General features: G+C 43.5%; 1 protein-coding gene across 2 annotated transcripts in view; it reads right to left on the bottom strand.

Annotated features, from left to right (window-relative positions):
- LOC111153692 (protein tyrosine kinase 2 beta) overlaps window positions 1–12,867 on the bottom strand; it is a 121,389-nt gene that overhangs the window by 29,037 nt on the left and 79,485 nt on the right. For both annotated transcript variants that reach the window (XM_022512847.1, XM_022512852.1), the window contains exon 3: window positions 282–460. In XM_022512847.1, the coding sequence (XP_022368555.1) occupies window positions 282–460 (179 nt within the window). The remainder of the gene's footprint in view (window positions 1–281; window positions 461–12,867) is intronic.

Below are 12,867 nucleotides of genomic sequence, written 5' to 3'. Positions count from 1 at the left end.
TGGTTCTCTATCCTCCCTGCCCTACTGCTCCTCCTTCTCCATAGTTCCAAGAGCATCCTGCCTGGGGTTGTTCCTGATATCTGCCTGGTGAGTGCTATGAGCCCATGTTAGGCCTTGGCCAATACTGCATTGGAGGCTGCAAGAGGACTAGGCCTAAAATGCCACTCAGATTTTCTAGAAGATTCTTAGAGGTTGGGAAGTGCTCTGAGGAAGGACTTCCCAGGGCCTCCCCACTCCGTACTCCTCTCCCCCCATTTGAGAACCCAGGGCTCTTCTCCTACCTCCACTCGGCTTCCACGTGCAGACACTCGTACTTGTCCTGTACCTCCCCCACTGTCATCTGCGGGTGCAGCCAGTGGATCTCATCTGACTTCATGTGCTTTAGCCTTAGCCCATAGCACTCAGCCAGCTGGATGTTGGGCCCAATCCGTCCGCTCATCAGGATGGAGGCGATGACATCCTGGGAGGAGAACAGAGAGGCATGATTCAGGGATGCCCCCTGCTAGGTTCTCACAGTCCTCAGGCAGTCCCCGGAAGTATGATTCTCTAGGGTGGGAGAAAATGCAGCTGAGGCAAAGAGCACAGACTCTGTGCTTCTGCAGCCCACTCCAACCAAACCGATGAATAATTAATGAGCATCCACCATGTAAAATTGCCCTCAGAATGGCTTCCGATTTAGCCAGCATAATTGAGGGTCTGTGGTAGGCACTCCAGACCTCTTGCATACATTATTATTTCATGAAATCCCATACAACACAGGGAAGTAGGCGTTACATCTCCCTTTGGCTGATGATCAAACCAATGTGGGTTACACAGCTCATGGAATTAACCTGGGGTTTTGAACCCAGGGCCAGTGGACTCTGAGGATTTCTACTAGGCCAGGCTGCTTCATGGGGTGCTGGGGTTGGGGAAGCCAGAACATGAGACTCCCATTAATGGATTAAGTGGCCCAATTTACACATAAGAAGCATGGCCACAGGAAACAGGGTGTTGGGAAGAAATTGGGAAGCCTACTATTCTTGCTTTCCTGTTGGTAGAAGTCAGCCTGCCCATAGCCTGAGGCCATCATTTCCTGGCCTCAAGACAGAGCTGGATCAAGAAGAGACCCACTGGGCAGCCGCCTAGAAGCCCATCTATAAGGTCCCGCCTCATTCTGAAATCACATTAGTTTCAGTTTAATTCAGGTTTCTCGTATGGTTGCACATGTAACTGGTGAATTGAGCCCATTCCCAATGGAGCAGAAAGTACCATCAAAGGCAGATTTTTAAAAACTCTTCAAATTTTCACTAATAAAATGTTAAACTCATATTTAAATAGTACTGTTTTGAAGGAATGCCAAATTATTAGTCTGCTTGGGCACCTACATGCCTTGGTCCAACTCTGCCTCCTGCCAGCCCTCTTCAACTTTATGCAGTGGTAAAGCTAAATGACCCCAAGCTAAAAGATCCCTTCCCCATTAGGGAAGCAAATGACCATCAGAACAGTCAGCTCTTACTCTGTGGGATAGATAAGGAAACTGAGGCACAGAAAGCACACGGTAACAGTTGTTACAAGTCAGTGAAGGAATCAGAACTGTGGTCTTGGGATGGGGAAGAAGGCTGTGATCAATGGGACCTATAGCAAGAGGGACACAGGCAAAGGGAAAGCTCACGGATGGGAAGTTGACCATTTTGTCATTATTTCCACCCGTTTCTCCTGCCATTCACCCTCTGTACTGCTCTGTCCACTCATATGATTATATTATCCAGAGCCCCTATGTCACTCCTGAGCCCCACCTGGAGTCCCAACCTCTGGTGTTTTTAAATGTAGAGCCTTCCCTGCCCCACATGAAACTTACTGGCCTATGTCTAATTTCTCCAGGACTGGGAACCCCTGCAATTATTGGAAATTTTAAGTACACTGAAGTCGAAAGAAGAGTATAATAAATCTCAATGTACACAACACCCAGCTTCAACAATTATCAACATTCAACCATTCTTGCTTCATCTATTCTGCCTCTGACACCCAACCGCCACTCAACTATTACCACTTTTTACAGTTCTTTTAAGGTAAAATTTATGGACATTAAAATGCACACATGTCAATTATACAGTTTGTGTGTAATCCACATGCCAGTAATTAAGATACAGAACTTTCCAAGACACCGAGAAAGTTCCCTCTTATCCCTTCTCAGTCAACTCTCATGCCCATGCCCACCCCAATTCCAGGCAACCAATTTTCCTCCCATGTTTGCTTAGTTTTGCCTGTTCTAGAACTCCATATGATGGAAACATTTAGTATATATAATTCATTCCCCTGTTTCTAGATACCTGGGCTATTTCTTATTTTTTGCTACTGTGAATGAAAGTGCTATGAACATTATTGTACAGGTTTTTTGGTGTACATTCGTTGTCATCTCCTCTGGATAAATACCTAGAAGTATAAATTACTGTGTCAAAGGTAGATGTATGTTTAACTTTCTAAGAAGCTGCTACGATCATTCTGTTCAATATTTCTACTGGATATATGAGATGTTCATTACACAAAATCCTCACCAACATTTGGTGTTGGATGTCTTTTTAATATTAGTCACCTTGATGGTTATGTATGGTATCTCATTGTTCTTTTAATTTGCATCTCCCTGATGACTAATGATATTGAGCATGTTTTCATCAGGCCATTCATGTATCTTCTTTTGTGAAGTGTTTGTTCTAAACCTTTGTCCATTTTTCTGTGTTGTCTTTTTATTATTGAATTGTAGGTGATTCTTATAGATTCTACATCAAAGTACTTTGTATGTGTTTCATAAATACTTTTTCCAGGTCTGTACTGTGCCTATTATTAACTTCCTTGTCACTTTCTTTTGGTAAAGTCTTATCAAAATTTTCTTTAATGGTCAGTGTTTTCTGCATATTGTCTAAGAAATCTTTGCTTGCCTCTAAATCATGAAGCTACTCTCCTATTTTCTTTTATGAACTTTATAGTTTTCACTTTTCCTTTTAGGTCTGTGATCCATCTTGAATTAATTTTTATATGTGGTGTGAGGTAGGGGTCAACATTTATTTTTTTTCTTAAAGATCTATGATTGTTCAGCAGTGGTTGTTGACTTTCATTTTCCAATTGAATTGTTTTGCTGCCTTTGTCAAAACCAGTTGGTCATATAAGTTTAGATTTATTTCTAGACCCTCACTCCTGATCTACTAATCTTCGTTTTTACTCTGCCACTACCAGACTGCCTGCATTACTGTAGCTTTAGAGGATATCTTAAAGTCAAATAGCACAAAACTTTTACGATCTCCTCTACCAGATTATTGTGCTATTCTGGGTCTCTGCACTTCCATATACATTTTTGAATCAGTTTGTCACTTTCTATTTAAAATGCCTGCTGAGGGGCGCCTGGGTGGCTCAGTGGGTTAAAGCCTCTGCTTTCGGCTCAGGTCATGATCCCAGGGTCCTGGGATTGAGCCCCACATCGGGCTCTCTGCTCAGCAGGGAGCCTGCTTCCCCCCTCTCTCTCTGCCTGCCTCTCTGTCTACTAGTGAGCTCTCTCTGTCAAATAAATAAATAAAATCTTTAAAAAATAATAAAATAAAATGCCTGCTGAATCATGATTGAGATTGTGTTAAATCTATAGCTTAACGGGGAAGAACTGACATCTTAGAGTGGAGTCTTCCAAACCACAAACATGGTGTACCTCTCCGCTTAATTTTACTCTTCTTTAATTTTTCTCAGCAGCGTTTTGCACTTTTCATTGTATAGTTTTGCAGGTCTTTTGTTACATTTATTTCTAAATAGTTTGTGTATTTTGATATTTCTGAAAATTTTAAAAATTAAAATTAATTTTCTATTTCAGGGTTCACTCCTTTGGTGGCTCCCTCTTCTCCAGGAATTTCCTACATCTTCTGGCTGCTCAATCAGCCCTAAATTATATCCTCTGATGCCTCAAGCCCATAAGGCTGAAGCTTTCTGGCCTCCCAACCCTCCCAGACTGGAAAGTGCCCTCAGGCAAAAAGCCAGACATTCATCTCTCAAGAGCAGTCTTCCCTCTAGTCTCAGCTGGTTATGGTCACTCTTCAGGGCTTTCAAGATCATTTCCTTGTTATTTTGTCCAGAATTCATCATTGTCATCTGCAGGAAGATCAGCCAAATGCTTCCACCATTTTTGAAGTATCCGTACAAAATAGTGAATAAATGAATAACATAAAATAAATGAATTTTAAAAATAAAATGAATGAATAAATCTGTATTTTCTGCAAATGAAAGAGAGTTAGGAGGCAGAGAGCTCCCTTTAGACCTCCACTGGTGATTCTGGTGCTTTTGTAAAGACAAAGAAATCTTTGAAGAACAAAACCCTGATGTCCTCTTCTACTTTTTTGTCTCTTTTACTTTTTCCTCCTCTTGGAACACATGGTATGACCAAGGCCAAAGTCAAGAGGCAGAGGGGCTGGCAGTGGCTGCAAAGCCAGGAACAGAGTAAAGGAGGAGGTGGAGCCAGGGGTAGAGATGCTGGTGCGGTGAAGACCATGTTTACCTATAGGGGGATCCAGCAAAAAAGTAAATATATTAAAGATAATGGGAAATGAACTTCTTAATGATGGAGAAAGTACTTCAAATATGGAGAGGAGAAGGCTAAAGTGGACCCTTGGGTGAGGGATTGGAATTGAAAGAATTGGTGAGGACTCATGGTTTTAGAAAGGGCTGGAGACAGAGAGCACGTGAGCATGCACCATTCAGAGTCTTATGTATACTGAAAGGGCTTGAAGTCAATGACACCCAGATGGTCATTTGCAGACCAAATTTTGAGTCTTAGTTTCCAAATACTCTTCTCCACTACAATGACAGTGGGGGTGTGGGGGCTCTTGGGAGCTCAGTCGGTTAAGCATCTGACTCTGTATCTTGCCTCAGGTCATGATCTCAGGGTCTTGAGCTGGAACCAAGTGTCAGGCTCTGCACTCAGTGGGGGGGTGTGCCCCTCCCCTCTGGGTGCATTCTCTCTTTCCCTCTCTCTCAAATAAATTAATAAATGTTAAAAAAAAAAAAAGAAGAAGATCAAGGTATCCTTGGAGAAATGGCTGATTCCAGGGCTGAGGCTGAGGCAAAGAAAGTACAAAATAAGCCTGGAATATCTTTTTGTCCTAGAAAAAAGGGAAGTATTTAGAGAATGTTGGGATATATAACAAGGAAACAGTATTAACTTAAAGGGGCTGGCATAGGACAGATCTGGGACACCTAAGTATAAAAATATCTAATGATAGGAATACAAAGGAAACAAACTGAGGGCTGCTGGAGGGGAAAGGGGTAACTGGGTGATGGACGTTAAGGAGGGCATGTGATGTCATGAACACTGGGTGTTATATAAGATTGATGAGTCACTGAACTCTACCTCTGAAACTAATAGTACACTATATGTTAATTGAATTTAAATAAAGAACAGTAAACAGGGATGCCTGGGTGGCTCAGTTGGTTAAGCAGCTGCCTTCGGCTCAGGTCATGATCCCAGTGTCCTGGGATCGAGTCCCATATCGGGCTCCTTGCTTGGCGGGGAGCCTGCTTCTCCCTCTGCCTCTGCCTGCCATTCTGTCTGCCTGTGCTTGCTCTCTCTCCCTCTCTCTCTGACAAAAAAAAAAAAAAAAAAAAAAAAAAAAAAAGTCTCTTATAAATAAAGAACAGTAAACAAAATAAAACTAAAACCAAAAATATATAATATAATATAATGATAGGAATGGATTACATCCCACTGAATAAAACAGAATATGAGACAGACAAATAAATAAATGAGGCAGAAGGGACTATTCTTCATTAAAGTAGAATGCCAACTACTAAAAATGTAGTAGAAGAAAGGATGGAAATGGGAAATCACCATTTGGCAACAAACAGTGTTGGTTGGTTTAGGCATGATTCATTAATGGATGACAGAGCTGGAGGTGGAGGTCTGATGATGAATAGGATATTGACATAGTCTCAGTGTATCTTCCCTCAGTCTCTAGTCATACACACACACACACACACACACACACACACACACACACACACCTGGCAGACGCAAATGATCAGGTTATCAAGATTAACATCATCGGTAGGACAGGTAAACAAAGCATGTCTCTCACCTTGATGCACCAAGAAGAGTGCAGAATCATTTCTGAGATTCCTGCCAAGAGTTCCTGGCCAAGTCTAGTTATATGACCCGAGTTAAGGGGTCTTCCCAGAGACCTCTAGAATAAAAGGTCTGTATTCTTTTTTTTTTTTTTTTTTTGGGAACCCTTTCTTTTTTTTTTTTTTTTCCTGAGGTGTAATTGACATAACACTATATTAGTTTCAGGCATATAGATGATTCAGTATTTGTTCACACTGCAAAATGATCACCACGAAAGTGGTGTTACCACATATAGTTACCACAGTATCACACATCATTAAAAATTTTTTTTCTTGTGATCAGAATTTTTAAGATTTAATCTCTTAGTGACTTTCAAACATACAATACTATATTATGGACTATAATCATCATGCTGTATCTTATATCCTATGACTTATTTATTTTATAGCTAGAAGTTTGTACCTTTTGACCCCCTTCACCCATTTTGCCCACTCCCCACTGCATCTCCCCTCTGGCAACCATCAGTCCGTTCTCTGTATCTATAAGCTTGACCTTTTGTTTTGGTTTGGTTTGTTAGATTGTTAGATTCTACATATAAGAGAAACCATATAGTATTTGTCTTTCTCTGACTTATTTCACTCAGCATAATACACTCCAGGTCCATCCAGGTCATTGCAAATGGCAAGATTTCATTTTTTACAGCTAAGTAATATTCCATTGTATATATATACCACAATATTCTTCATCCATTCATCTATGGACGGACACTTGGGTTGATTCCATATCTTGACTATTGTAAATAATGCTGCCATGAACATGGGGATGAATATATCTTTTTGAATTAGTGTTTTCATTTTCTTCTGATAAATGCCCAGGAGTGGAACTGCTGGATCATAGGGTAGTTCTATTTTTAACTTTTTGAGGAAGCTCCATATTGTTTTCTCCAGAATGGCCGCACCAGCTTGCATTCCTGTCAATAGTGCTACGGGGGGGGGGGGGGGGGGGTCCCCTTTGTTCCATCCTCTTGAAAAGGCCTGCCATCTTTCAGACTGAGGAATTCTTCTGCACTGGAGATCACAGAGACGTGACGACTAAATGTGGCATGTGCTTCTGGGCTAGATAGGAAAAAGAGACACTGGGAGGACAGGTGGTGAAATCTGAATGGATATTCTGGTGTAAAGGCAAGTATCCCAGCAGTCTTGGCTTTCTCCTTTGGACGGCTGCAGGCTAGTTCTGTCGGAGAGTGTCCTTGTGGCGAAACAAATACTGGGTATTTTGGGGTGAGGCAGTAGTGTTGCTGCAACTTGCTTTCAAATAAATCAGAAAAAGAATAATGACAATGGACATGTGTGTGTCGGAAAAGTCAGAGCTACTAGATAAGGCTTATGATAGATCCGAACTGAGAGAGGACTTCCTTCTTTGTGACTCCAAACTTTTTAATTAAGTCCTTCTTCCCAGCTGATCTCGACCCACAGCCCCCCCACCCCCACCCCAGCATATCTCTTAACTCAGGCAAAAGACTCTGTGGGCAAAGCATCCTTTGATGGGAAGAGAAACTACCTCCTTTAAGCAATAGGACCTGCCCTGAGCCAGCCAGACCCTTAACTGACCCCAAGACAGTGATCCACTTGACCTTCACTGTCCACCTGCACAGTCCCCACTCACCTTGCCCCACATTTTCCTTACATCAACCCAGAGTATTTTCAGCACTTTGGAAGGCAGTCTGAGAGACGCTAGTCCACTGTCTTCCCTGTGTTGTCCTCCCTGAAACAAAACCCTTCCTCGTTTCACCACCACTGTTTCTCCGCCTTTGGATATTGTCAGTGGGCGGTGAAGGACCAAACCTGGTCTGTGTGGGGCCCCCAGGGCCAGGTGCTTCTGCTGCCAGGCATGTCAGCTATACAACTCCTGCGGAAATTTGTGTGAAGGCACTATGGGAGATCTTTGTACTGTTCTTTCAACATTTTTTAAAGTTTGAAATAATTTCAGACTAAACAGAGAAGTTCTGGTGAGGGCGACCCCCAGGCAGACGAGAAGTAAAGGGACCACATCAAATAATGAGTAAGATTTCTTTCAGCCCAGACAAGGTCTCACCCCTTCTCTTGCACTCACAGTCTCTGAGAGGGGCCGGACTGAATCCTGCTCTTTGCTCTGTGGTGGGTGAAACTCTCCAGGACACAGCATGTCGAAACATTTGCCTAGTTTGCTTTCTAAAAAGCAGCGAATTTCTGTTGTAAGTGTGGTGGGGTCATTTTAGGTCCTTGGGGTAGAAATTCACTGAGGCTCTGTCCAACAGATTTTCACAGGAACTTAGATTTCATCTTGCGGTAAGGAAGACGTTGGGTGTTTTCTAAACATAAAGTGCATTATTTGTGAGGCTGCCTGGTGCTGGCAGATTCCTATGGGGGGAGCAATTTTCCCAGGGGGCAAACCAGAAGGTCCTAGAGAGAGGCACCTCCATCGACCACCACCATCACCTCCTTGGTTACTAATTAAAGTATGTTAGATAATAAAGAACTTGGCTGGTCTTTGTCCCTGTTTCTGGGGTGGGATCCTCTAAGCCCTTGGGATTTTCTCAGTTGTAGAGTCTTTGTTGTTCATGGTGGGCCTCTTGGACCACACCTGAGTTTACGCTAATGAGGTGAGTCGGAGGGGGGGCGCCTAGATAGTCTCAGGATGGGGGCTCACTTTGCTGGAAGGACCAACTATGTGATTAGAGGTTCGGAACTTTGAGCCACATGATATCAGCCTGGTTTCCAGGGACAGGAGGAGAACTGGAGAGTCCAATTACACAGCCAATGGTTCAACCAATCCATCCATCAACTGACTGCCTATGTAAAAAAACCCCAATAAAAACTCCAGTTCACATGAGCTTCCTGGTTTGTGATGCACATTGATGTGCCCGGAGGGTGACGCTTAATCCTAAGGACATGGAAACTTCATGTTTGGGATCCTCTTACAATCCGTCCCATGAATCTCTTCATTTAGCCGATCCTGGTTTGCATCTTTTATAATAAAGCTGTCATCATCAGGATAGCACTTTCCTGAGTTCTGCAAGTCATTCTAGCAAATTAACAAACCTGGGGCAGGGTGGGAAGCAGGAACCCCCAAGTTGGTAGCCAGTTGGTCCAAAGTGCGGGTGGTCTGGGGACCCGGGAGCTTGTGACTGGGTTTTGAGGAGGGGTGTCTGGTGGAGGCTAAATGAAGAGATTCAAGTCTGTGCCAGGTCCAGAATTGCCTCGTGTCAAAACTGCACTGCAAAGTGTGCAGATCCGTCAGGCAGGAGAAACACGGCTGCCCACCCTTGGGGGACACAGAGCACGCATTCTGAAGTCACAACAACCCGGTTCTGACATACACTTTCTAGAAGGATGACAAGCTCCCCGAACCAGTCTCCTTCCTGCTTTTCACTACCCTTGTCATATGAAGCCACAGAACGCTTCCTTCATTCAAACCATCAGCAACTTCCTATGACGTATGTATGTATTTATACACACACACACACACACACACACACATTTTTTTTTTTTTTGGGTAAGGAAAACGTTTCCTCTGCCCTTCTGAGTGTGACTGAGAAACAAAGCCTCAGCCTGCCGTTGGCTCACACCTTCTTGCACACTTTGGAATTGCTGAGGCTTTTCTTCCCACTTGGCTGCCATTGACTTATTTGCTTTATCAAATAGGTGTGAAGACCCCAAATCACCTTTGCCTCTCGATTCTTTGGCATTTCCTCTTGTAAGTCATCAACAAAGCAGGGACAAGAGTGAATGCTGTCCCATGTCCAGGAGCATTTATATCCCCAGAGAAAAAGTCACCCAAGCAATCGAGTACTCAGGCCACTTTCTCTCTTCTTTTTTGGTCCTTGGTCACAATTTTTTTTCTATCTGAAACAGATTTTTGTATATAGTGTGAGGTACACAGCTTGAAGTTAACTTGTTTTCACAAGGGTGTCTAACATTAAGTGATTGTATGTGCTGGGCTGTTTCTTGTGTCTTTTTCTGTTCCTTTCATCTAAAGGTCTATCTTTATACCTCAGTCATGGTTTTTATCACTTCTTTAGTAGTCCCATGACTTTCTCAGGTTCACCTTTTTTTTTTTTTTTTTTACACAAAACACCTACTTTTGTTGTTGTTGTTTGAGCTTATTAAATATATTCACGTTAGTGGCTGGGTTTTTAGAAACAACTGAGCAGACAGCCTGGCGCCCCCATCCAAAGCACACACACCCCGTCTCGGGTCACAGCCCTTACTAGGGGCAGCCCATATCTGGTGACTGGTCACTTCAGGGACTTCAAGGCCCTGTCTTTTTATCTGAACACCAGAGCTCCCTGGACGGTGGCCAACTTGCAGCCCACCCTCTCTCCTTCTGCCCAATCCAGTTTCGGTCACTTCCCCAGGTGAGTTTCACGAGAGTACACACTGACACACCTCCTGCGTGCAAGCGCACAGGGCACACTCAGTTTCACGGGACCCAACCTGGGGCCCTGGCCTCCAAGCTGCTTTCCCACCTTGACCTCACTCATTCTCCTTACTCTTTGTTCTAAGGAAGGCACAATGCTCCTCTTTTTTTTTTCCCCTAAATATTTTATTTATTATTTGAGAGAGAGAGAGAGACAGCACGAGCTGGGGGGGGGGGCAAAGCGAGAGGAAGAAGCAGACTCCCACTGAGCAGGGAGCCCAACGTGGGGCTCAATCCCAGGACCCTGGGATCATGACCTGAGCCGAAGGCAGACGCTTAACCTACTGAGCCACCCAGGCTTTCCTAAGGAAGACACAATGTTCCTCTTTTTAAAGATGACTGAATTTACAGTTTTAATAAATTAAAGCCTTAGTCTGGAAAAATCCTGCTTAAATTCTATTTATCAAGTCTCCACTTTGAGACTGAGGGCAGAGTTAAACAGATGACTTTGGTTTAAAACCAAACTCTTTAGCCTGAGGCATAGAAGTCTCAACTCCCTCCCTCACCCAGGATGTGCTGTCAGCTCCAGCCTCCCTTGCCAAGCACAGCACGCTCTTCCTATCTGGAGGACCCCTGGCTCCCCTGTCTTCATGCTCTCCTCCCGGCAAGCTTTTGGGGACAGTCAGCACTGTGAGGTCTTCCCTGACTTGCATTGATAGGGCTTGTTTCCTTCCCTGGGTCCCCAAAGAACTGTGCACACACATATAGTCAGATACTGTTATGGGTTGAATTGTGTAGCCCCCAAAAGATATGTTGAAATCCTAACCACCATACCTTAGAATGTGACTTTATTTGAAAATAGGGTCTTGGGGCACCTGGGTGGATCAGTCATTAAGTGTCTGCCTTCCACTCGGGTCATGATCCCACGGTCCTGGGATCGAGCCCCACATCAGGCTCCCTGCTCGGCAGGAAGCCTGCTTCTCCCTCTCCCACTCCCCCTGCTTGTGTTCCCTCTCTCACTGTCTGTCAAATAAATAAAAATGAAATCTTAAAAAAAAAATAAAAAAAAAAAAGAAAATAGGGTCTTTACAGACTGATCAAGTTTAAAATGAGGTCATTAGGGTGGGCCCTAATCCAACAGGACTGGTGTCTTTATAAGAAGGTGAATTTTGGACATAGAGGGAGGCATGCGCACAGGGAGACAGGCCATATGAAGGGGGAGGATTTGAGTGATATGTCTATAGGCCAAGGAATGCCAGAAGATGGCCCACAAACCACTAGAAACTAAAAAGAGGAACATACAAGTTTCAGAGGGAGCATGGCTCTGCCAACATCTTGACTGTGGACTTCTAGCCTCCAAAACTGTAAGATGATGACTTTTTGATGTTTTAGGTTACCACACTTGTGGGACTTCGTTATGGCAGTCCTAAGAAACGGACACCGACATTTACTAGTTACAACTCAAACATTTGTCCATGTTGGCCTTCCTAGCCTTTCAAGTCCAAGGTCAGAAGCCAAATCTGACATGCAATATCATCCCCTGCTCCAAGCCCAGTGCTTGGCACAGATATTTGAAGAAAGGATGGATGAGTAAATGAACAGGAGTCAGCTTTCTGGATAACAACCTGGGGTTACAAAGGACAGTGACCCATGGTTAAAAATGTTTGAGAGATGAGGAGCATGGTCTGGATCAGGCCATGGATCTCACCATGGCTGTGTGGTCTTGACCAGGTCGCTTAACCTCATTTCCTTATCTGTAAAATGGGAAAGTACCCCTTCCATTGTGGGATTTTGGGTGGGACTAGATAAGATAGAAAGTGGTATAAATAAAAAGAGGAGATATTAAATTATAAGCATGCTAACTGTCCCCTCCTTCATCTTCTAAGGGGTTTCTGTGCACCACCCAACTCTTACACCTTTGTAGCATAAACTTGGTGATGGGGAGGGTAAAAGTGGAGAGGTCTCAATCCATTTGGATTTGACTTACACTGAAAGAAGCAGAGAATGACTGAGGGAAGAACAAGAATATCTTGAAATGAACAACAGAGGGGAGGAAGAGAAGAGCCTGCATGGATCAGAATTCAGGAATCCAAAAATGCAAGTAAAGGTATTTCTGGACAGCAGACAACCAAATGGATATTAAGAAATAAGTGTTAGAATTTTAAGAAATTTTGCTATCTTGAAAGTGAAACCCCAATGATATTTTTCTCCTGAAGAGAATAAAATTTTTACTTGATTTTCAATTCTTTTCAGAGGATAGACTAATATCGTTTGGAATGTGACACTGCACTGAGCCTGGCCTCAAGGAAAAAGCAAGCTGGCCAGCTTTATGTGGGTTAAAGAGCTTGGCAGAGCGGTTGGCACATAGTAGGTCTTAATAGATGGTGACCATGATC

The sequence above is a fragment of the Enhydra lutris genome, unplaced genomic scaffold (genome assembly GCF_002288905.1).
Source record: "Enhydra lutris kenyoni isolate GAN:26980312 unplaced genomic scaffold, ASM228890v2 scaffoldscaffold3, whole genome shotgun sequence".
Lineage (NCBI taxonomy): Eukaryota > Metazoa > Chordata > Mammalia > Carnivora > Mustelidae > Enhydra > Enhydra lutris.
The sequence above is the reverse complement of the archived record's forward strand: the minus strand, read 5'-3'. Positions and strand labels throughout refer to the sequence as shown.